Source organism: Neoarius graeffei, chromosome 16 (assembly GCF_027579695.1).
Source record: "Neoarius graeffei isolate fNeoGra1 chromosome 16, fNeoGra1.pri, whole genome shotgun sequence".
Classification (NCBI taxonomy): Eukaryota; Metazoa; Chordata; class Actinopteri; order Siluriformes; family Ariidae; genus Neoarius; species Neoarius graeffei.
In genome coordinates this window covers 38,236,466-38,263,125 of record NC_083584.1, presented here as the reverse complement: position 1 = coordinate 38,263,125, position 26,660 = coordinate 38,236,466, and the positions used below count along the sequence as shown (strand labels likewise).

Genomic DNA, 26,660 nt, shown 5'->3' with positions numbered 1-26,660 from the left:
TAAATTACGCAAAAAAAAAAAAGTCTGCGTGTTCATCTCCTGGATTCACACACACCTGCTGTTCCAAAACCTCCAAGCGTTGCTCCCAGTGTAGCTCCAAGGGATGAGGACGGGTTAGCATTGAATCCAAGAGAGGAGCTTCCTGGTTGGGCAGAACCCTGAGAGAACAGGGATGAGCTCTGCGAGGAGGAGCTTGGAGAGCCACTCCCATAGAAGGAACTTCCACCAAGAGCCCCAGCTCCCTGCTGACCTGGAGCCTGCTGGGAACCCAGTGCACGAAATGCCCCGTTGGCAGCACCTCCAAGGCCTGCATTAGCTCCACTGGCAGAGGCAGCAGCTGCAGCCACTGTATAAAAGGAGTCCAAAAGATCAGAAGGAAGAGAAGGAGAGAGATTGTACAGAGCAAAATGAAACTGAAGGGGTTCATCATATTTCAAGCGATGCTATAATGCATAGTAAGGCAACAGATAAATGGCTGAAGTAACTAAAAGCTGAAATGCATACCAGCGGCAGTGGGGCTGATGATGACAGAAGCAGGGGCCATGAGTCGGACAGGGCCACTGCGAGCTCCTGTATTCACCACCAGAGCTCCAGTCTGATCATAATATGCAGCTGGAGCAAGCACAGGGTAGCCTGGGACACATGTACGAGTGCACTATTAAACTACTAAGCCTACAGATTAATGAGCAAATACACATTTAATAAAATGTTGAGAGAGCAAGGAGAGGGCAAAAAGAAAAAAGGGAGGGGGGAAAAAACAAACAAACAAACAAACAAAAAAAACCCTCACCAGGAACACCGGCTGCCAAGCCTTGTCCAAACGCCAAAGCGGAGTTCACTGCTGCAGCTGCTACAAGCTGGTCTGTCTGCTGGCCCTGCTGACCCTGGCTTGGTGTCAGGGGTCGCTGGTTACCTCCAGTACGCATTACCTAAAGGGCAGGAGCAGAAAGAAGTTAGTTACGATTGGTTAGTTGAACATTTTGCACATTTAGCTTAATTTTTGAATCCACACACAGGATCGATTCTGGGGCGTTTAAAGGGATGACATCATTGTGGGTTACAACTTCCTTACAAACCACAAATCAATTGCTCAGGTTTATACACAACCCACAGTAATTCACAGTCAGGGCTGTAGAGCCCGATTTGGTTAGAAATTCTGAGCGCACCAATATTAGCCTTCTCAGACATGTTCTACGGCATCACTGTTGCCCCTTTTCCACCAAATCAGTTCCAGGGCTGGTTCGGGGCCAATGCTTAGTTTGGAACCGGGTTTTCTGTTTCCACTGACGAACTGGCTCTGGGCCAGAAAAACTGGTTCCAGAGTAGCACCAGCTCTTTGCTGGGCTAGAGGAAAGAACTGCTTATGTCAGCGGGGGGGGGGTTAAGACCAACAACAATAGCAAGACCGTGAGAGGGTGCCATTTTTAAATAAGCGACAAGATATCATGGATGCAGTAAAGCAGCAGTCATCCATTATTATTGTTGTTGCTGCCGCTTCTTCTTTGTGGTGTTGTTGCTTCGATGTTCGCGCCAAGGTTTATGCAAATGCAGCGATGTAACTGACTTATACAGTGACGTAATGACCCCTTAGCACCCCGAGCTATGGAAAAGCAAACTGGTTCTCAGCTGGTTCGCAAGTTGAACGAGTTGTGAACCAGCACCGGCCCCGAACCAGCCCTGGAACTGATTTGGTGGAAAAGGGGCATGTGAAAAAGTAGTACTACAAAGATCCATCCTAGATTTCTGGTCCAGCTAGTAAAGACCATGCACAATGCTTGAAAAACCACACGTCCGATCATCCGAGTCGACTAAAGTCTGTGCAAGGACGAGTAAAACTTTAATGATAAGTCATCCAATTGGACGACAAACGTTAGTGCTGGCAACCGCTCCATGATGCAGGTTTGAAATGTCAGTCCGGCAGTAGCATGTTTCAATTATTATGCAAAGTGAATCATGCATCGTGACATCTGACTCCTCCTCAAAACAAAGTTCACTTGTGTCTATCGAAAATCTTGTTTTCCTGGACTGGTTCCTATATAAAATTAATCCTACCAAGTGTTAGAGACACTGACTGTATGCTCACTCTGCCAAGAGAGCAGGGAACCAGTCTAAAGTAGCTTGTCTCGTTTCACGGGAAATGCATTAGAGTTTTATTCATCAACACTATATAAAAAGTACAAAATTTATTTTGAGGAAATCATCCAAATTGTCTTGTTTTTGGTTATGATTCGTCAAAATATGCATGTGTTCGAGTGTATTGGAAAAGCTCAGCTCAAAGGGGTCCACGTAACGACGTAATTATACCAATTGGCTAAGGGTGACAAGGGTCAAGGACATCGTGTGCGGTTGAAGTGGGCAGGTGTCAAACTTGGAACTTTTATATCATGATTGGAGTTAATAATAAACAATATCACTGAATAATGCTCCTTACCTCTAACCAGTGTGTATACACAACAATTTTTTTTAAATTGCTTTTGATGGTTTCATACATTTCAATATTTTCTAAATACTTATCAACATATCGCCATTGTGGCACGGGAGCCTGTGATTGGTGGACAGCCGACAAAGGGTGTCTCCCATTGGTTGTAAATAGTGACAAAAATCAAACACATACGGGACCCGCTGATCACATACTGAAGCCAAGCGGAGATGTCCGGCATCTGTTGTTGTTGTCCAAAGAAAACTACAACTAAAAAAAGCTCTACTACCAGATTACTTGGACAATCTTAGTCAGAAAGAAGTGCAGGATAGATACATGTGGAAATTAGAGAGTTTATTTACGGTATGATCCGTACAAACTTCCTCCAAATGACTGGAGTGACGGTGCAGATTTGTGGCCTAGTGTTAGCATTAGCTACATGTTGGAATATACATTCTTTTTCCCCAAAAAGTCCCGACACAGAAGAACAGTTAAAAAAAAAAAAAAACTACAGAAGCAAGAAAACCTTTGTGTAAAGACTTTTTCCCAGACATCAGCTTTTGGGAACAGAATGTTATGAAAGCCAAAGCATTTACTCTCAAAGGGCTCCGATCTAAACTGCAGGCTAGATAGTATCCCCACCCCTCCACGTCTCAGCAACCCCAAGGACATGTAGTTACACAGCTATCTGCACTGTCATTTATACAGTGATGCTTATTACTGTTAAAACAATATCTGAAGTGTTATTTGTAAAATAAGATATCTTGCTCTAGACTTTCAAACAATATTGTAAGATTTTATTTTAATTTTATCTAATAGTGGATGGTACAATAATTACAAACACTAACAATCAGCACATTCCAGTTGTAGCTGTAGTCATATAGTAACTATAATCACCCTTGTAATAATAATAATAAAATAATAATGGGGGCGGCACGGTGGTGTAGTGGTTAGCGCTGTCGCCTCACAGCAAGAAGGTCCTGGGTTCGAGCCCAGCGGCCAACAGGGGCCTTTCTGTGTGGAGTTTGCATGTTCTCCCCGTGTCCGCGTGGGTTTCCTCCGGGTGCTCCGGTTTCCCCCACAGTCCAAAGACACGCAGGTTAGGTTAACTGGTGACTCTAAATTGAGCGTAGGTGTGAATGTGTGTGTGAATGGTTGTCTGTGTCTATGTGTCAGCCCTGTGATGACCTGGCGACTTGTCCAGGGCGTACCCCGCCTTTCGCCCGTAGTCAGCGGGGATAGGCTCCAGCTTGCCTGCAACCCTGTAGGACAGGATAAGCGGCTAGAGATAAGGCCAAAAAAAAAAAAAAAAAGTGTGTTTCAGGTAACATGAAATACTAAAATACGGTCGGTAGGTAGGAAAAAGGCTTTTTTTCTTAATTTTTTTTTATTTTGTTCGAAAAAATTAACACAAGTAAACATCTTACAAAATAGTATTTTGACACAGAATCCTTTATACCACACATCATAAAATAAAAGTGTTTTAAATCTTTAAACGAATAAAAAAATATATATATATTGCAAGAGTTCGAGTTATGATCTACGGAAGCGTATTGCTGCCACACAAAAAAAAAGGCTTAGAATCAAGTAATTACATGAAAAAAGTTATCACGTTTTTACAATATATTTATCATGTAATAACATAACATCACGTAATTTCATGATACGAAATTATCACGTTATTTCATGATATTTTCATGTAATAACGTGAAAACACCTTATCAAGAAATAACGTGAAAATAACGTCCTAGGCTAGGCTACTTCCATTAAAAGCAGACAGCCTAGCCTAGCCTACTGTAGAACTTGGGTCGAGCAAAAACACCAAGCAAAAACATGGCTGAATCCTGAATGACTCCTATTTATATAAAAATGGGACTACATAGGCGGCAAAACGTGTTTTTCCCTGCCATGGAAGTGCACTTGTATACTGAAGAGGAAGCAATTTGCATTACAGCCGTGAATGAGGATTCAAAATGGCGCCTCGGCTCAGTTTTCCCTTCCTCCTTCAGTATACAAGTGCGCTTCCATGTTTATGCAGGAGGGCTGATAGAAGTGGTGAAACATTTTACTTTTTATCGTTTCTTTCACAACTTGAATGCGTTGAAACAAAAAATTATGACAAACTAACGCTGCTTACACTAAAATATCGAGGGAAATTTGTAATAAAACTTTACGGTCGGCAATTTCGACGCGGAAATTCTCGATCGGTCGGGTTACCGGAAACACACTTTTTTTTTTTTTTGCCTAATGAGATGAAAATAATAATTATTATTATTTCAATAAACAGTTAATGCTCAGTTCCCTTTTCATTAATTCTCGATTCAAAAGGCACAACTGAGTCGCACAGGTTGATCAGTGTGTCACGGACAGTAACAATTTTATCCAATATAGTTTTTCCTGTTTTAGGGGATTTATTTCCATTTCACATACATGCAGCTGTTGTCAAGTTCAGTGCATTTGTGTAGAACTCTCTTGAAATGTACGTTCATTTCTACACTCTGGTTCCACGGTGACCTTTTGCACAGAACTGTGTTCCTTTGATAACAGAAACAACGCTCCAGCATTATTATTATACTCATTCAAAACTCTACAGCTTAATATACTCTAAATTATTAATTCCTCTGCTACTAGAACTTCTTTCTTTCTGAATGTGTGTGCATATATTGGTGTTATGGTTTTGTGGATTTATCATAATTATGCTGCTTCACCCATTTTTAAAGAAAAAAAAAAAACCTGCATTCTGTCTTCTCCAAAATAAAATAAAGCTCTGGGCAAGGAAGGCGGGAGATTTTTTTTTTTTTCGAGGACTGAAGCTGCAGGCATCATAAAAACCTTTCCCCTTCATATGCCTTTGACTGGTCACAATAATAGGCTTTAAAAGACAAGGAAAGTTACGGACACTTGTAAACTCAGATGCATGTACAAGCAGGACGCTGACTGATAAGAGCGGGAAATCCAAAATCAACAAGGCCTGTGGTTTTAGTTAAAAGGTTAGGATTAGATGGCTAACTTGCTACTAATGTAGTTATTGGATTAATCCCCACAGTGGGGAACATTACTAAACAATGCACGTTACAAGATATTATGATGCCATTTATATACACACAACAGCATTTTTTTTTTTAAACCTAAGAGGGTGACCTTCTATTACCCTAGTCAGGGTAGCTGTGGTTTAAGTGACCAATTTATTTACATTTTGGGAAACAGAATCAGAGTTCATTCGAAAACATCACAGGCAAGTTAATAAACAAATCCCCCCCAAATACTACTACTAATAATAGTGGGCAGGATTGGTTAAACTTTCTGCAGAAGTGGGATTTAAAAACATTTCTGCACACAGTTCTTATACATCTCAGACTGCATTCCACACCTGCTGTTGGTTCTGCTGAGTCTGTGCTGCTGGCTGCTGATTGGCAGAGTTGGAGGGGGCAGGAGCCTGCTGCTGGAAAAGGTTGGCTGGATACACACCCCATGGAGTTACTCCATAATACTGAGGGGGCATCACTGGACCTATAGTGTGCGCACATAAGCATAAATTAACCCTATACTTTTATATTTAACCCCCCCCCCACATACACACACTTCTATATACAGGTCTTACTCACTCTCACACGTGTTATATAAAAACCCATAACACTTGCTGAGATCAGTTATCAACATTAATATGCTGGGTATTTCATTGATTATACCAAGAGTGGCGGCAGCAGCAAGGCCGGCAGCATAGGGGTCTGTGCCAGGTGGGGCCGCACTAATGATGTAAGGATTCGGCATAAATGCAGCTGGAGCCAATCCTGAAATGCACACAAGTTTTTATGAATTAAAGAAGTTCAGACATTACGGTAGCAGGCCATTTGTCTTGCACTTGCATTGTATGACTGATCATTCTAAATGTCTGATCCTGACTTACAGACATATACTCACCGATGTGTGGCTGCTGGGCTGCAGCAATGGCATACTGCTGCTGCTGTGCAGCTGTGAGCTGCTGCACAGCCAGAGCACTGGGCCTCTGAAACAGCTGAAACAGTTTAATGTAGATAATTTAACGCTTATATTTTAAAGATATTTCTGCATGCAACACTTCTCACAAAGGAAAACTTTTAAAAACAAAAAAATAAAAAATTTGTACATGTAGAGGCAAAAATGAATGAGGATAATTGACATCAAGACCAAGGCAGTACAAAACAACTCATATGCTCAAAAGTACAGCCTAATATCATAGGTTTTAAAGGGCTGATGACACGAACATGACTATGCAATTTCTTAAATAAACTATACAACAAGGCAAACATGTTAGATTTCTGTTATAATTACGTGAAAAGAAGCTGTTGTTACGCAAATATCCAACTTTTAATTGCACAGCGCAAGAAAACTGGGTCCGTGGCTCGCGGCCATGTTGTGACGTCAGCGGAAGAACACGCTGCGGTTCACTGGCTGTTCTACTCGATGGAAATGGCGCATGAAAACGCCGGTGAACTCTCTAGTGCTAGCTCTTCCTCTGAACAAAAGAACAACCAAATACTGGTACTTTAAGCAGTGATCATGATGGCATGATTTTATCTGATTTTAAATAAATGAGATTGATAATAATGTGAATGTTCACAACTAGTACATACAAACTCTGCAGCTTCTGATTCAGCAGCTGCGTCATACTCCGCAAAAACATCAGCAAGAACCTACAATATAAATGGAAATGCAATACACTAAGCTCAAATGACTTTTGGAAAGTATAATTTCTAAATTTTTTCTACATATTCTTGAAGTCGGTCATCGGGGTACTTGCTACCGTTCCCTAACAACGCATGGCAAAGGGTAAAGTGTAGTGTTGCTACGAGTACTTGCTAAAGCCTCCGGTGGAAGATCCTCGATGTGCTGATAAGACATACAGTTCTATATAACACACAAGTGTCACGATAATCACAAAACAGATGCAAATTGTTAAAATACCTAATTTTTAAGCAATCATGTGTTGATCTCTTCCGAATAGAATCTATGATAGCCTACCCTCTTTACCCTTTGCCTCTCGTTGCTAGGCGGCAGTTACATGAAAGCCGCAAGCTTTCACAAGCAAATACATGACTGATATCACGCCGACTTTATGATTATCATGTAGAATCTATAGCTCTACGTACCTTTATCTTATGTCGTTTCACAACATATGTTCTGACAGGAGGACTGTCTTTGGATCCGGCATAGCTACTACTAGACCCCCTCCGGAATACTGGCAGTGTTGCCAGATTGGGATTTTTCCCGCCCAGTTGGGCGGTTTCAAGTGCATTTTGGTGGGTTTTGAACATATTTTGGGCTGGAAAACTTCAGCAGTATCTGGCAACAGATACTGCTGACGTTTTCCAGCCCAAAATATTTTCTCGGGATCTCTGGGAAACTTGAATAAACTTACCCCATCCTTGTAGGTTTTGAAGCAAAAGCCGGCAACACAACGCGAAGGCATAATAACTATATACATACACACGTGTGTGTGTGTGTGTGTGTGTGTGTGTGTGTGTGTGTGTGTATATATATATATATATATATATATATATATATATATATATAAAAAATATAAAATGTCTAATAAAAATACTAATAATGATAAACTGAACACCTGCCGCATCAACAACAAACTGGTAAGTTAGGAGGAAGGTTCTTTTGCTGACGTCATATAGCTCCTCCTCCTCTTTCGTCTCCTGGGTGCTGCAGCCCCGTCAAATTTGCCCAAATAGCCGCGTTTATCATAACTTGTAAAATAGGCGCCTTCGTGAATTAATATATGGATCATCGGGAATTACTTATGTTATAAAACATCGCCAAAGATGTCAAAAACGTGTCATCAGCACTTTAAATGCTCAGCCCAAGTGTCTTAAGAGCCACAAAATAAAATAAATGAACAAATACATCGAGTAAACTAAACTGACTTCTTTCAGCTAAAGTAAACATGCCATCAAAGATTTACAGTTTGACTGGTTAAACCATGACAAAATGTGAGCCAGCAAGTTTTTAATTGGTGATGAACATGCGTCAAGCCACTTTCCCAAGTTAGTTTTTTTTTTAAATACATTAATGGCACAACAGTTATAATGGTCCAATTGACCTTCAGCACTGCTGCCTCCCATTTCAACAGAGTGAAAAGACAACACAGCTAAGTTTTGTCAAGGGCACAAGCACAACAGGCTTTATGGTCATTATCAGCTACTGGAAGTTAACAGACTTCATTTTGTCTGTTGAGTATTTGAGCTGTGAAATGAGCAAAATGCAAATCTCTGTAACTGGCAAACAAACATGGGTTGTCTTTCTGTGGGTGATTATGCCATGAAATGACAAATGGTGTTTGAACACCAGGGAGTTAACAGGAAGACAGCTTAAGTCACTCTTAAAAGACAGTAATTTCACTTTGAGCTTCTTTGTCCCTCTTCATGAAATGCATTTACAAAGATTAGCTATGAATGAGGCAGCAGGAAGCATGTTACACAGAAGTACAATTCAGAAAACAATTGTTAAGGCCAGCTGTCTCACCAGTATGGAAGGCCACAATTCACCAAATTCACAAGTCAATTTACAATATTGGGTTCTCAATTTGATTTTCCCACGATAATTTAGAGAAAAATTAAAATTACACACAAAAATAACCCCAAACATTTACTTTCCTATTCTTTATCAACGTAAATATTCCTTTTTTATTTTAGCTTCATTTTCTTAATAACTAACAATAATTATTTACCCACATTTGAAAAGGTTGGAATAAATCAACAGTTCACCAAAGGCAAAGTGATTATCTGAATAACAACCAAGATGAAGTCTTCGTCACACCTTTAGTGCTTTTAGGAACAACATTCTCTTTCATAATTTGTAATTCCTCCTCACTTATGGAGACAAAACGACTGGCAGCAGTTTTGCCTAGTCTCGAGGTGATTATCGAGAAATAGTCTGAATTTCTTGACCAATCAGCACGAGTTTCTATAAAATCACCTGTGTATTTATACTAAAATATAACCTATTAACTAAAACATCCCTCCTATTCAAATTTTTCAATTTTTAATAAATCTCAACATAGGCCTTTTCTTAAAAAATAATTTTTGTATAAAAAAATGAAAATATAAATTTTTAAGGTGTTTCTTTTTAATATACAATTTTAAGGCACATGTACAGCTAGAAATTGAGAGATTGGTGACAAAAGCCTTTTTACCTGCTGAGGAGAGTTGTAATCAAAAAGGCCAACAGTAGCTGCCGTGGAGTCAAGAGGCAGCTGGCTACCAGTATAATCAAATTGCAAAGTCTCCATGGAAACGGATTCCATGGGGTCAAGGGTCACGTTTTGGGGCTCAACATTTGGGAACTCTTCGGCTGGTTTTGGTCCTGTTCCTCCAGCCATTTCAGCTACACCCAACTCCACCTCAGGACCAGCAAGAGGACAGTTACCAGGAGTACGGCTGAAACAAGGGTAACAAGAAGCCTGCTTAAAAATACAGTTCTCTTCAAGGCCACAGGAATTTAGCATGAGTGGTACTACGTGAGCAATGTTCAGGTTGTACCTGAAATCTTTCACATCAACGTCAAGCCCGTTCTGACTGGGCAGTCCATTAGGGTTGTCCATAGGATCAGGCTCAGATTCCTTCAGTTCTTTTCTCTCTGGGTCAAATGTGGTTTTTGGTTTTGCTTCTGCTCTCTTTTCAGCATCATCAGCTTCAGTATCTCTTGCCCCCTAACAGAAGAGCAGAGAATGGAAAAACCAAGACTACAATCACAGAAAGCAAAAGATCTTTTTAAGAAAGAATAAATTTATTTAAAGAAGCTTGAAAGAAACAGCTAGCAGGAAAAAGTAAAAAAGTGAAGACACTCACAAAGGCTCCTTTACGTAGACAAGAGTCGAGTTTCTCAGCAGGGGACGAGCTCAGGACATATTCCACCATAGAGACACCTAGACCACCACTCTCAGAACGAGGAGAAAGCACAGACCCCGCCTCGCCAACGCCATGGAAACCCTGACCTGGTCGACGCTGCACCATGATTGGCTGGGACACTGAATGGTCTGGGGATCCCACAATCAAATAAAATGATCCATCAATATAACAAACAAATGACTTCTTAATAAATAAATAAAAATAATACATGCAAGCGCACACAGTAATTACCAGAGGCTCCCCAGGCACTGTCTCTCCACTGGTCCAGAAAGATCCCTTTTGGTCCATCTTTCCCTGAATCATCAGTTCCCCAAAATTTCTTTCCTGTGAGGAGCTGCTGCAGGAGCAACAAAGTGTTTTATATTATTATTAGTATATATTTAAAAAAAAAAAAAAAAAAAAAAACACACAAAGAAACTTAACATGATAAAGTAAGTGGGTAATGAGATATTAGTGATGTGGACTCTAACCTCTCCCATGACTCTTCCCTCCAGGGCAAGTGCCTGAAAATCATGGTTTAGCTCATCCATTGACCGCACCTGAGACATACACAGTAGCCAAGTTCATAGAACATTATAGACGAGCAATGAATAACAAATATATTCCCATTTGTCAAACACCGATATTTAAACCCCACCAACAACTCAACATTCTGCAGTCCAAACAGGTTAGATGTGTTTTAAGTGTACACAAGTGTGTTTGTTTACAGTGCCAGAGCTCTAACCTGGTTATCAGCATGGATGTTATCTCCAGTAGGCCAGCGGTGTTTGCCGTTGTTGTACCCTGGTTGATCACCATGCTGCCGCTGAAAGAAGTAATCTACCATGGCATCGTCTTGAGAACGCCCTGCCCCTTGGGTAGGGGGAGGAGCTTGTGGAGCAGGACCGGGTTGAGGGGCGTGGCCCACGGGACTCAGCACCACAGGCATATTGGGTAATGGCCTGTCAGGGGGAGGCAGTCTGAGGTGGGGGCTGAACGAATCCTGCCAGAGCACAGCTTTTCTCTTCAACACGCACGCTACGCTCATTCCACCAGAGCCTGCAATGTAGCAACAAGTTATATTATATATATAAAAAATGTTAATGTTAACAGCAATTAGCTCACTAACTTTTAGGAACAGTCTGGAATTAAAGTTGAATTAAAGCCAGAGTTCTACTATTCAGTTCAACTATTCAACAAATCTTTGGCCAATTTTTTGACCAAAACACTCGCTGAATACAGAGGATAATACAACTGTGTAAAACTAAAATTCAGACATTTTGTTTTCAGACAACTCTATAACCACAAAATCACATCCAAGATTCTTGCTAACAGTGTAAGGTCAGTATAAATGAAGCAAAATCTCACTCGTTACAGGAAATTACCTTTAATATGAAACGCCACAATCTTGCTGTCTGAAATGACAACTGCCTTTCAATAATGCAACCAGGAGGAAAATAATTTTTGCTATAAAGTACAAATATAAAAAGACTTTTCCCAACACTGTTGAACACTGATGAGCTTTTTTCTAATAATTGTTATTCAAATCTGATGTGCCATTTCATTCATAAATTCCACACATTTCTTACAATTGATAATTAAAAAATAATAAAATGAGCAGATTAGGCAAGTATTAGAGTTTGTACTGGATAAATATACTGCAGCAAAAGCAGTTGTAGGGATACTAAATGAAGACATTTGAATTATATGAAATTTTTACTATGTCTGCATTTCTCTCAAGCACCACAAATACTGAAAAACTGACAGCTTTGGAAAAAGCATATTCAGCAGATTTATAATTAATGTAAACATGAAGTCTCCTTTTTAGCAAAATTACGATAATGGTGGATAATATGGAGCACTGCTCATACTCGCATGCCGTGCCATGCAGAAGGTAGAGCAATGAATGGATTATCCCTAAATGTCAGTCAAAAACCACTATACCTGATCTGCTACTAAGAGCTTACTTTCAGCCACACCAATCTGCCATTTTTTACTAACCATGCTTTCTAATGCACTATGAAAGCTTGAATCTGAGCATGAACAAGATCAATTAAAGTCTAAACAATTCCACTAGAGCCTCATATTTTATTCACTCTCCAAATTACACAATACTACATATGTACATGAAGAAAATGCTTGATCAAGGTCAGAATTGGTGTTTGAATACTACAACAATATATTCTGCTATACTACAACAAAGAACAATTATGATGAGCTAGTGCAATATGGACATCAAGTACCCTTTTGCCCAGGCATATATAGCTTTGGTTACTAAACCCTTTCCCCAAACGCATTATACACAGAAGATAAACTGTCAACTGTTATTATGTTTTGGCATTTGCTACAATAGTAATAGAAGTAAGAGCAGAGCTTCACTGGTGTACTGAATTTTCTCATATGATATTAACAGACACTAGATACTTGGAGTAGGCCCCCTCCCCCTGGTTGTTTTACTCTTCAATACATAGTTCTACTACAAGTACGCTCCAAACTGTGAAAGGAAAAAGCACACGAGTACATGTTACCACAACCGAGCTTCTGAAATGTAATGCTATAGCCTTCTATGCATGGGCATAGAAACTAGAGTGTCAGCGACGCAGTAACTCACACGGCCATACCACGAAAAACCAGACTCGTTTATAATTAGCCAAAGTTGTTCCTCATGAGAACAAATTTGATCTTTCAAACAAAATCAGAATCAAAACTCCGGGAAGAGTAGAGATTTTCCTCAAAGTTTGTTAACCGGCCTAATAAGCAACTTGTTAATGAGAAATCATAAAAGCAAGGAGTAACTTTTGTGCAGAATGATTAGATCTTCCAAACAAAAACCAAAATCCATTCAAAACTCAGGGAGCAGTAGCAATTTTTGTGCATTGTGGACAGATGTCACATGGTGGCAATAGCTCACCAGCCTATGGCCCTGTGAGCTAATAATAATTTTAGAGTTGAAACTAAATCTGTTTACACTAAATAAACCGGAGTATACTACTCAGAAGTAACAACTTCAACAAATCTACTCAAACTCTGTCCTTACAGAGTTTAACATTTTCACAGAAAAGCCTACACAAAACATTTTTGGCCATTTTAATATGAAACAATCCATTTCTCTGAAATATCCCCACCTTGTACAATTAGGCAAGATTAGAAATAGACAAAGTAATCCACGCTTTTATTCTGGAACTGAAGTCCACAAACAGCAGTGTCTTTTGTGTCCTTATTATAAATGACTGTTCTTTATTATGGAGACAAGTTTAATAATAAAAAAAAAAAAAAAAAAGAGGAATATAGCCAAAAACCCACCACAAGACAGCACTTTACTAACTGATAACCCAATACATTTATTAAATACAGCTGCAAGCAGTGATGGCGGGACCAAGCACACCAGCAGGACATAGCTGCCATAGAAGCTTCATGTCATTTTGTAAAGGACATGACTGTATGCATTTACAGGAAGTTTCATGTCAATTGACCAAAAAAATAAATAAATAAATTTGACCAAGACTTGAGCTCAACATATTGGGTTGGGTACAGTACCTGACATGGTAAAACAGTAACACTACTAGTTGTGTACCAATGCAATACATAAGTGAAAACAGAGACTTCCTGCTTCTGTCTGTCGGTGACTGGTGTAGAAAGAAGGATTTATAAGCAGGCTAATTTTACAAAACACCTAACTTAGGTTATTTCTATAACTTTGCTATTCTTTCATTCAGGAATGAGGAATAGACTCCTAAGTAGGCTAAAGCTACATCCACACTAACTCATTTTAAAACAAAAACGATCAGAAATAATTTGTCTATACTAACGCGCCTCAAAACACATCACATGACCATTCACGTGCACTGGACATGCACATGACGGTATAAACAGCTGATGCCATTTGTTTTTTGTTTTGTTTTCTGGGAAAGGGTCACGTAATGGGAGCATGATGAATCAGGGAAGGACACGTAATGACTGAGACCCAATCAGGAAGCGAACATCTGTGTCTGCATCATTTTTGACAGTCTACACTAAAATGTTATCCTGGAGTTTGCCAACTCAAACAAGGCCAGCAGCATTTCAAAAAGTCTCTGTTTTAGGGGCTCTGTAGTGTGAATGTCAGACGTAAACGTAGCAAAGCAATGCCTTTTAAAACTAAGATGCATTAGTGTGACTGTAGCTTAAGATGACAAATGGCAGCCTTAGTGCCATCAACGTAGCAACTGGCTGCCAGTTAGCCCCGTCCAACATTAGCTCAGCTAAACTTGACAAGCGAGCTTGGCTGTAAGCTACAGTGGTGCTTGAAAGTTTGTGAACCCTTTAGAATTTTCTATATTTCTGCATAAATATGACCTAAAACATTATCAGATTGTCATACAAGTCCTAAAAGTAGATAAAAAGAGAACCCAGTTAAACAAATGAGACAAAAATATTATACTTGATCATATATTTATTGAGGAAAATGATCCAATATTACATATCTGTGAGTGGCAAAAGTACGTGAACCTCTAGGATTAGCAGTTCATTTGAAGGTGAAATTAGAGTCCAGTGTTTTTAATCAATGGGATGACAATCAGGTGTGAGTGGGCACCAATTTTATTTTAAGAACAGGGATCTATCAAAGTCTGATCTTCACAACACATTTGTGGACGTGTATCATGGCACAAACAAACAAAGGAGATTTCTGAGGACCTCAGAAAAAGCGTTGTTGATACTCATCAGGCTGGAAAAGGTTACAAAACCATCTCTAAAGAGTTTGGACTCCACCAATCCACAGTCAGATTGTGTACAAATGGAGGAAATTCAAGACCATTGTTACCCTCCCCAGGAGTGGTCGACCAACAAAGATCACTCCAAGAGCAAGGCGTGTAATAGTCGGCGAGGTCACAAAGGACCCCAGGGTAACTTCTAAGCAACTGAAGGGCCCTCTCGCATTAACATTAGCCAATGTTCATAAGTCCACCATCAGGAGAACACTGAACAACAATGGTGTACATGGCAGGGTTGCAAGGAGAAAGCCACTGCTCTCCAAAAAGAGCGTCTGCAGTTTGCTAACAATCATAAGCCAGAATGGCTATTGGAAAAATGTTTTGTGGACAGATGAGACCAAAATAGAACTTTTTGGTTTAAAATGTGAAGCGTTATGTGTGGAGAAAGGAAAACACTGCATTCCAGCATAAGAACCTTATCCCATCTGTGAAACATGGTGGTGGTAGTATCATGGTTTGGGCCTGTTTTGCTGCATCTGGGCCAGGACGGCTTGCAATCATTGATGGAACAATGAATTCTGAATTATACCAGCAAATTCTAAAGGAAAATGTCAGGACATCGGTCCATGAACTGTATCTCAAGAGAAGGTGGGTCATGCAGCAAGACAACGACCCTAAGCACACAAGTCGTTCTACCATCTCATCTCATTATCTCTAGCCGCTTTATCCTTCTACAGGGTCGCAGGCAAGCTGGAGCCTATCCCAGCTGACTACGGGCGAAAGGCGGGGCACACCCTGGACAAGTCGCCAGGTCATCACAGGGCTGACACATAGACACAGACAACCATTCACACTCACATTCACACCTATGGTCAATTTAGAGTCACCAGTTAACCTAACCTGCATGTCTTTGGACTGTGGGGGAAACCGGAGCACCCGGAGGAAACCCAAGCGGACACGGGGAGAACATGCAAACTCCACACAGAAAGGCCCTCGCCGGCCACGGGGCTCAAACCCAGGACCTTCTTGCTGTGAGGCGACAGCGCTAACCACTACACCACCGTGCCGCCCGTCGTTCTACCAAAGAATGGTTAAAGAAGAAGAAAGTTAATGTTTTGGAATGGCCAAGTCAAAGTCCTGACCTTAATCCAATTGAAATGTTGTGGAAGGACCTGAAGCAAGCAGTTCATGTGAGGAAACCCACCAACATCCCAGAGTTGAAGCTGTTCTGTACGGAGGAACGGGCTAAAATTCCTCCAAGCCGGTGTGCAGGACTGATCAACAGTTACCGGAAACGTTAAGCTACAGTTATTGCTGCACAAGGGGGTCACACCAGATACTGAAAGCAAAGGTTCACATACTTTTGCCACTCACAGATATGTAATATTGGATCACTTTCCTCAATAAATAAATGACCAAGTATAATATTTTTGTCTCGTTTGTTTAACTGGGTTCTCTTTATCTACTTTTAGGACTTGTGTGAAAATCTGGTGGTTTAGGTCATATTTATGCAGAAATATAGAAAATTCTAAAGGGTTCACAAACTTTTAAGCACCACTGTAACTATAGACAAGGTTCAGTACCCCATCACTGAAAATTTTATTTTCAAATTATTTGTGATCATCTCTGTACAAATCATAAAATGTTTTATAGGGTTAGACGTATTGCCTCAGAGCCTAATCTAGGAATTTGAAAATAGGGGACAGATCCCTCACTAGTTGTAGAAACAGGGGACAGAAAATATTAACATAGGTAAAAATATCCCTCATTTGTTCCAGTTAGTGGGGACAGAAAAATAAGTAATACATTGGTAGATATTTTCAAGAGTACATCTATAAACAGAACAGTTTTATTAATCTTTACTTTTAGAATATCATTAACATAATACTAAATTGAACCTTCAACAAGAAAAATTAAACGAATTACTCAAAAAAAAAAAAAACTAGCAATCATGTATAATGTGTAAGATTACCAGGACTACAAAAATGCAGAAAAATAGGCTTTACTTATCCAAATGCACCTGTTGGTTCATAGCCTGGGCCCGCCCATCCTAAGCGTGACGCAACACGAGGGCCTGTTGCGAGCTTAGTCTGGCCAGGCAAGCCATCTACAGCTCTTCCAAGCTCCGTAAAAATCGGGAGCCAATCAACTTTGAGCATCTCCAACGGCCCTGGGTAGAGGCGTGTTTAAGGCAGTGACGTAGTAGAACTGCGACCGGAAGCCATAGATTGTTTACAGAATCATGCTGTATTAAAAGCATTCAACGGGAAGTTCTCATTGAAAACGGAGCAAAGAGCAGCCCTGGAGGTATTTATTGAAAGGAAGGACGTTTTCGCCTTGCTCCCGACCGGCTTCAGTAAGAGTTTAATCTACCAGTTAGCCCCGCTAGTAGCCAAATCAATGGGGCTCAGCGAGAATCCTATTGTCACATCACATACGTCAGAGGAAAGAGTGATGTGATTGGTTTAAGCTTCGTCACAGCCTTTTCTGGCTTCGACCAGTAGCAAACTGAGGCATTTCAGGGAGGCGGGTCAACCACGGGCTCTGGGAAACGGTTGGGCTTAATATCTTGGCCAGACCAATAGCTCGTAGAGCTTTGAAGTCGCGTTAGCCAGACTAGTTGGTTCAAAAGTTAAAGTGCAGAGAACCTCACAGCACAACATGAAGTTACCTTAAAATATAATATAAATGCCTCAGCTTTCATGTAAGAAAAAAAAAAAAAAAAACTATTAATACTAGTACTGTGTGCAGGCAGTCTCTCCTAAAGACTAAATTAAACAATAATTATAAACTAATAAAATAAATGGCTCAGGCTTCATAGAAGAAAAAACAAAACAATTTGAACAGAATCTCACAGTATGATGCTGAAGCTGCCTAAACAATGGAAAATAAAATACCATTTTGGCAAAAATGTTGGCATGCATTAATTTCTTGTATTAAGTAAAAAATAATGTAAAGTGCACACAGTCCTTCACTGTAAACATAACACACTTTCAGTAACAGAATTTAAGCCTACATAAACACTGACTCGCACATCATGCAATGTTGCCAGATACTGCTGACGTTTTCCAGCCTAAATATGTTCAAAACCCGCCAAAATGCACTTAAAACCGGCCAATCTGGCAACACTGCGCGCATGCTGCTTCTCTTGAACGTATACACGGAAGTAAGGCGGAAGGTAGTTTGTCAATGTCACCGCAAGACAACGCCAACGATTGGATATAATAGTTCACAAAACTGTTTTACCTTCTAAATAAACCATTCGGAATACTTTGGTCCTTTCCGATATTTTCCGATTGGTGTGTAAACAACACTATATTTACCGCAGTGCTTGCTAGCAGGTGCTGACAAATTGATACGCACAAGATTCAGTAAAACGCGACTACACGCTCTCTACTTATAAATGCGCGACAAAATGAATAGATACGCGATATCACTCTCGCACCCAAAAAGTGGATGTACGACAGACAGATAAAAAACACGTATTATCACGTATTACGCGCCCTAGATTAGGCTCTGTTGCCTCCTCCCTCCACACACGACTTGAGGCATCATTTGCACAAAGCTGCAGAAGGGGATGCCACCTCTCCACTATCACTTGCCCTAAAAGCAAAACATCTCTTGCTCAGAGAGCATTGTTTCTCGACAAGTTTCAGTAATCTAACGTCAGTAGTTCATTCAGCAGTTGCTGAATCCATGGCATCTTCCTGAACTTGGCTAGATAACTCGAAGCCGTGTGGTATAGTCACTGTTAGTGTTTTACTTCACGGTTAGCACAGCCTACGGGCTGCTGGCTTAGTCTTAAAGGGCAGGCAAGAGAGTGTGAACTCAAAGGTACATTTCAAAGTACAGTGAAAAAAAAGCAGCGAAATGCAGTTAACTACCGAAATTTGTGAAACAATACCATGCCATTTCAAATGTCAAATTTACCAATAACGGTAAATTACCGGTAACTGGAGACATCTTAGAGATCACTTCCTGTTTTGCGGCTTTGCCACCAAGTTAGATAGGCTGTAACGGACAACGATTTGGGAAGGGGAAAAAAAAAACTGACAACTTTGTATCACTGTCTGAAGATCATCTGTGCCAAATTTGGTGAAGACTGGACAAAATTTGTGGCCTGGGAAGTTTTTTCTTTTTAAACATTCAATAAAATCCAGCATGGCGGGCAGATCAATTATGAGGAATTGAAAACTTGGCATGTCTCGGCCTTGGGGACTCAGACAGTAGGCAGACAAGAATTAAGCTTAAGGCAAACACGTGAAGAGTTATTAGCCAAAATGCTTTTTTTTTTAAAACCTATCGGGGCACCCCCTAAACTCAAGAGCTTTATTTTCAATATGGCCATATACAAGTATACAGTGCATTGAAATACTGTTTCTCCTCAGGCTCCACATGATTCATTTATAGAGAAAATAGATTACAAAATAAGGTTTATAAATATCATTGCAACCAAAGTAGACCTTTGCTATCTAAACATCTTGCTATCCGAGTATGATAAACCTCAATGACAAGACAAAGACAGGTAGTGGACACATGGAGGAGGGGAGAGAAAAAGAAAAAAAGTTGTGCTTTCTCAAAATGGAGACCATTTCCCAACTTCGGTTTTGACTAAGAGTGCCGAGATGTGACATTTTCTGTTTGCAGGCTTCACCATCGATTTCGATTAGCTGCGACAGATTTTTGCAAATTGAAAAGCCAACAAATAATTTTTGTGAGGCTTGGTCTGAAAATGGTTTGTGCCAAGTTTAGTGAAGATTGGACAAAATTTGTGACCCGTAAAAAATCCAAAATGGCAGAAAATTCAATAAGACAAACTGAGGTCATGGAGCACGCTGAACTTGGCTTGAGCCAAGGAATCCAATGGTACATTTTTCAAAATCAGACAGAGTTCAAAAGTTCCACGCATAATCACGCCTCCAAATTTGACCTGTTGGTGGTGCCAGAGCATTCACAGCGCAAACACGAAACTTTGAAAAGTATCAGGAGGCTGTTCCCAACCAGTGTGCCAAATTTCAAAACTTTTTACCATAAGGTTCTATGGGATACCATAAATAACCAAGTCAGAAAAAGATGAATAATAAGAAAAAGGTAGAAACAATTTTAAAAAATTATTCCAAAAAAGGCAAACTCCTAAGTAATCAATAATTTTACCACATCTATCCTTAACTCAGTCACTACGTTTACATGCACATAGAGAGAATCGAATTTCTGCCGTTGCTCGACTGAAATCGAAGTTCAAAATGCCATGTATACACCTTAATTCGGCTGAAATTGAACCGAACTTGATTTCTCGGAATCGAGCTACACGACCTAGTTTATGCGATTTCTGCCGAGCTACTTTGTGCATGTATACCCTATCGAGCTACTTGTCGAGCTACTTCCGGAAGTGACGAGTGACGAGACCACAAGCGGGAAACACAACAGCCTCGGTCGGCATGACAACGAATCATGACAACGGCATGAATCTTTTCTTTTTGTGGCATTGTTTGCACTGTTAAAATTTAGCTCACTTACTGTATCACCAAATACATCTGTACAGCTGTTGCATAGCTGTGAATTGTGTACATAAACAAGTCATTGTATTTGTGTGTGTGTGTGTGTGTGTGTATGTTTATATGTCCAACATCTGAAGAATGTCAATAAAAACAAAACAATTGAACTTTTTGTGTGTTTATTAAGACAAGTTAAATTGTAAGCAAAAAAAAATATTTTTTGTAAGCAAAAAATGGACTTTAGAAAAATATTATTGTGCAAAATAAGTTGTCTTACAAAACAGTGGTCTGCGCCGGACAGTTTGTAGCCATAGTCTAAAAAAAAAAAAAGCCTAACAGCTTGAACACGGAACTGCTAGTGTTGCCAGATTGGGGGTTTTAAGTGCATTTTAGCGGATTTGAACATGTTTTGGGCTGGAAAACGTCAGCAGTATCTGGCAACACTATAAGCTCTTCTTCATGACGACAACCGGAAGTGTACCAACACGATGGGGCGTGTAGCGCCACGTGTGGCTCGGGTGCACAATGCACCTTGCACAATAGCCCGATTTCACTTGTGCATGTAGCATTGGATTTCTCTGGCACCCCTGCTGGGACCCTTTGCTCGATTACCAACAGCAGCTCGATTTGGACGTGCATGTAAACGTACTGAGTGTGACTTGAGTAAATTGCTTTCCTCCTGATGTGGTCACTACAAACTACAGCAGCGCCCAAATGAGAACATGCACAATCAAGTCAGTAGGCGAGATCTTGTGAAAATATTTTAAACCTATGATGATGCTCCAGCCATTTGATTTAAGGCCCTAAACTGAAACATTGGTATTAATAGTAGGTGCAATACTAAGGAACTCATTCAGACTGCAAATGGAGACTACTGTACATGTTCTAGAAAAAGGCTGATTTCTGAGCAGCATAAAAAAAAAACTGAACAATTTCTCAATAATTCTGGAAATGCGTGTCAAATCTTAATTTATTATTCGCTGCATAATGTCAAAGCAACCAACACTCTTAACACGTACACGTTTAAAACAAATTGACCTTCTGAAGCCTTTTAATTGGGAAACCTGATGACCTTGATAACATTTTAGCAACATTTTTTATTCAAGAGTAAGGCTTGTAAATAAACAACTATATTATTTGAAAATGATACTTGAAAGACATTAACATACTTTAACCCTTAAAAACATTTTAGCCCAAGTCACATCAAAATGACGGGGTGTGTGTGGGATGTGTGAGAGAGATATCACACTTTTAGGCAGCATACCCTTTAAAAAAGTACACTATAACCAAAAATGACTAAATTAAAAAAAAAAAGTGAAGATTTTTTGCACAGACAGACATTTCTTTTGTATCCAAATAAAGGTTCTTTGTTGTACAACAACTTTCTAATTTGAGACAGACCATCTGTAGAGGAAAAGGTGAGGTATTCTTCTAAAGTTAGGAGTAATCATATCCAACAAGATACTTCTATATTTACTACTATAAAGTAAAAGGAGCTCATGCAACGTGTTTGGTTTCAACTCAAACTGGGGAAGATATTTTATTTATTGAACTGCAAAAATCTAACATAGTTCCAACATAGCAATCTGACATTATCACAGAGGGAAAAAAAAAAAAAAGTCTTAAAATATATTATTTGGAATTTAAAGGCATTTAAATGAGCTTTTTCCTGCTCATTTGAGAAGTTTTATAAATATACCTATTAAATTAAAGTTGCCTGCAGATTAGCACACAAAAAAAAAAATCAACCCATTACGAAAAGAAAAAAAAATGTATACACAATTTTTAATTTTTGTTGGTAGCTACAGCATTTTTTCTTCATTTTTAGTTTCCAAACAACTACACCAACCAGTACACACAATTCCAGTTTATCAACTTGATAAATTTCAGCTCTACTTTTGTTCGCAAGTTGTTAATTGTAGGGTGGAGTCCCTCTTCTCTAGGTTCACGTATGTCTAAACAATATAAATTCTGACACTTCCTCACCATAAAAAAATAACGATTTCTTTTACACAAATAGCACCTGATTTTCCCTCTCTGGTTTCAGTCATCTGTGAAAAGTAGATCAAATTTCCCAGAAAAAGATAACCAGTGTACATGTGATTCTGCTGGTTAACATAGCCAGCTTTAATTAGTAAGCAAGCTTTAAGCACATCTTTAAAAAAAAAAAAAAGTTTTCTTCACTGCTGCAACTCGCTCTGGTACACAGTTAATAACATGCTGAATTTCACCCTCAATGCTTTTGTTCAATGCTGCCATTGCATTATAATAATGCTCAAGAAAGTGCATGGTTGATTTTTTTTTAAAACACCCTTTACTATACTTACAACCCCCTCTTTGATCAAGTATGCCACATACAAACTCTGCAAAGATTTTATCTGCTTGACAGTAAATACAAAATTACATGATAAAAAGAAACTACAACCATGCTTCAGTATAGCCAGCCCTGGTCTTGCATAAATTTTTTTTTTTAAACTATAAAGAGCACTGGCTAGAGTGCTAAACGGTCCAGTGAATCACAGTGTTTACAACAGATGTGTTTACTTGGTAACTAGTTAGAAATAGTTTCTTGGCCAGATGCAGTGTTTTTTAACCTTGAATTTTACAAAGAAACCTTTTTTTGTAATGCTTTTGAGCAACAGAAATGTTTGTGCCAGAAGGTATTTTGACAGAAACATAAAAGATGAGATAAAGTGAACACTTTTGGATGCATTGTTCACATCTACTCCTGCTCATATTCTGAAAACATTTCAGAATGTTCAAGATAAACTGGTAAAAGCAGTTTATCTACCTCACTTGTAAGCTGCTTTGGATAAAATGTACCTGCCAAATGAAATAATCTAAATGCATACAATGGCTTGACATGTATGAGTAAATGGGTAAATGAGTTTAGGGTCAGGTTGTAATGATAAGCATAGACGGTACAGAATTTCACAGGAATTCCCCTTGAAAAGAAAAAGCAAGTCTGAGGGGAAATCGAGCACACAACTTGAGTTTCGTTCCACTTCACCAACCCATCATCCTGAACACACTGCATACTCATAAGGGGAAAGAAAGGGGAAAGGTCAAGTGTGACGAGTCACATGTTACCGAGAGCTCAGCACAATTACATGTCCATCATACCATTTACACACTGGAAAGACTTTCACATGAAACTGATTGATCTGGAAGGCAGCAATTTAGTCAAAATCATGGATATTGGTTGTGTTTCAGACAAAATCTAAGCTGAGAGTTTGGGAAATACAGCCCTCCTCTGCTTGTAATGTGACAGCTAAAGTACAAAGGTGTAACAACCATTATAGTGCAACACCTCACACACGCATACACAACAAACAAAATTATAAAAAGAAAAAAATCATCAATACATCTGTTGTAAACATGCCTCCAGCAACAATACAGTATAGCAACAAAGAGCCAGATGTCTCACTCTGAACACCAGAACACACACCAATCAAGTGACCTCACAGATGTAGAAGTAAATTTCAAAAGTCCAACCACAGATATTTGATATTTGTGGGTGGGTTGTTTATATTTTACATGTTTTTGTAACTGTTTCATAAGCTAATAGTGAATGTAGCCAGAGATTAATGATACAAGTGGCACCTAGTGCTAAAAAGCTGACTGTTATTGTCAATTACGGCTATGCAAATTCAACTACAAAAGCAACTAAACTGAAAATGGTGCCAAAACACTGAGCCTGATGTAATGCTGTGCAAAAGAACAATACACAATAATTGGCATGGAAGACATTATAACAATCTTTTACACACAGTGGGCCATAAGTTTCCATACATAGGGGAAATATAATAAATGAAAAACAAGCATGTTTTTTCAGATAACCTTGAAAGATGCTTGTCAAGAGAACAACAAACTGAAAAAAAAAAATCATACTGATGCCATATATTCAAATCTATTTTGACAATAATGGCAACCATATGGAATACAAGTAATACATTTTCATTAACCCCTTGGCTGCCACCCATAATTAATTGTAATGTGACAGGCATATAGGTCAAAAGTGGGATATTTTGATAATCTTTCTCTAACTTGTTCAGAACTTTATATTTTTAATATTTGTACAGAAAAATCACGAAAAAAAAACACTGCTGTAGAGTAAAAATAACTTTAGTAATCAAAAACAACTTCAAAAACATCCAAAAAAAAAACAACACCAAGACAATGGGTCTCGTCAATGAGAACCTGTCCATAAACATGAATTACTAGTACTTGAACTAGTAGTACACCAAGAGTCCATGTATTCCAAGTAACTGGGTACCATTTTTATGATGGTCTTTGGTATGACCTGACCGTGAATAGAACTCACGATCTCCCGACCGAGAGGCAGATATGCTAACCGCTAGGCCAACTCGTGATAATGTGCCATGTAAGGTACATAAAAGGAGGTGTTTATGACGAGTAACATACATCATAAGGCACAGTGGTAAAAGATTTCACGATGTACACAACTCATCCAAGGGCACTGAAGGGGTTAGTAATATTAATTCCTCCAATTTATGGAAACATATGGCCCACCTTGTATACTGTGACAATTTACGCCAATATGATTTTCGAGGACGTAGTGGATATTAACTGCACTTTTAGCCTAAAATCACTGACTGGCCCAATTTTTAGACAGTAAAACTAGCAGGATGGGGAATGAATATAAATATACTTCCCTGTCTCAGTGCTTAATTTTAGCTAACTTTCCTTTTTTTGTAGGTTGGTCTGGTTTTCTGCAAGTCTATTAGTAAACCTAAATATCGTGTGATGTACATACTGGTGTATCGTAAAACGTCTTACAGTACCGCGATACATTTCTGCCATATATCGGCCACCTTTTCAACATAAAATGACATTTTAACCACGGTTTTATGCTTGGCAAAATAAGTTTAAAACATGTGAGGGACGATATCTAGTGATATAGTAATGCAGTGTGTGTGTATATATATATGAACAAAAACAGCAAGCAGGAAAGGAAGAAAAAAAAAAAGCCCGGAAAACACCACACCGAGCCGTGAGGTCGGTTCCCCCCCCCACACGCCTCCCGGAAGTGGATACTGAAACCACAACGGGGTTAATCATTATCCATACACACCGTTGAACTTTTTAAAAAGAAAAAAAGAAACATTAATCCAATTTATTGGTGCTAAAATCTAGAAACAAACACGGCGGTACGTGAGTGTCTTTGTCAAACCGGACCTACAAACTCGACATGCTAGCATTAGCTACCAGGCAAAAACAACACGGCACATAGCAACCAGCACCGCACTCAAAAAAATAGGGGTTTTTTTAATACAAAAGGTTGTTTTTGATGAAAAGTTGATTATCAGTCAATATTTATGAAATCTTGAGAGAGAAGTTGAATCTGTGAAATAAAGGTTCGAGACGTTTTGTTGAACCTGTCTAATAACACACGGCCTGGCTGCCCCCCTTCCTCTCCACAAACGTGCTGCTTATACAGGGGGGAGAAAAAACAACGAAAGCGCGACGCAAAACGCGTCTCAAAGACACAAAACCAAATATTAAACATCCCTTAAAACGGTACCTGGACAGCCGGCTATGTGCTAAGCTACAGGTCCTCCTGCTGCTAACAAAAGGCCCGAGATGTCTGGACAGGAAGAGCGGCACAACAGTACAGGAGAGAAGCGGAGGGAGGAGGGGGGGAGCGACACCTCCAAAATATCGCGCTCCGAAATCGACCGTTTCACGTCTTCACTTCTCACAAATAACCGCACGATACGGTGCAGCAAACCTGCACGACCTTCTACCTCTACCACATTGTCTTACTCACAGGTGGAGAATGCGGATGGTGACGGATTTCAGCCCCGGTTCGCTGCGGCTCCCTAGCTTTCACACCAACAACATGGCGGCTCGCTCCAAGCAGGCGATCGCGAGGCATCATGGGTAAGAACGAAAAGGAACGTGCGCGACGAGGGAGGGGAGTGTCGCGCGCGCTCGCTCGCTCGCTCAACTCCTTTGTTATCATCAGAGAAGAAAGAAAACACACACACACACACACACACACGGTATAAAATGCTTTATAACTAAAACAACACCCATCGTTTTAACACCTTCTTCTTCGATATCGAACTGTTTATAAGTACTTAATCGTCACAAAGGTGTAGGACTCTCCTGAAACACACACACACACACCCCACCCCAGTGCTGGGCTTCCACTCTT

General features: G+C 39.7%; 1 protein-coding gene across 3 annotated transcripts in view; it reads right to left on the bottom strand.

The window, feature by feature from the left end:
• Window positions 1-26,383, bottom strand: part of pum1 (pumilio RNA-binding family member 1) — a 32,413-nt gene extending 6,030 nt beyond the window's left edge. Inside the window, exons 1-13 of one of the 3 annotated variants that reach the window (XM_060942916.1) lie at window positions 26,271-26,383; window positions 11,039-11,352; window positions 10,785-10,853; window positions 10,546-10,648; window positions 10,255-10,442; window positions 9,946-10,115; window positions 9,600-9,843; window positions 6,341-6,434; window positions 6,109-6,210; window positions 5,790-5,929; window positions 791-929; window positions 505-633; window positions 56-346 (exon numbers count right to left, since the gene is read on the bottom strand). In XM_060942916.1, coding sequence (XP_060798899.1) covers window positions 56-346; window positions 505-633; window positions 791-929; window positions 5,790-5,929; window positions 6,109-6,210; window positions 6,341-6,434; window positions 9,600-9,843; window positions 9,946-10,115; window positions 10,255-10,442; window positions 10,546-10,648; window positions 10,785-10,853; window positions 11,039-11,341 — 1,972 coding nt within the window. In that variant the 5' untranslated portion in view covers window positions 11,342-11,352; window positions 26,271-26,383. Of the gene's footprint in view, window positions 1-55; window positions 347-504; window positions 634-790; window positions 930-5,789; window positions 5,930-6,108; window positions 6,211-6,340; window positions 6,435-9,599; window positions 9,844-9,945; window positions 10,116-10,254; window positions 10,443-10,545; window positions 10,652-10,784; window positions 10,854-11,038; window positions 11,353-26,024; window positions 26,236-26,270 lie in introns of those variants that run through there. The other 2 variants (XM_060942914.1, XM_060942915.1) reach the window with 2 other exon arrangements.
• Window positions 26,384-26,660: the final 277 nt, after the last annotated feature.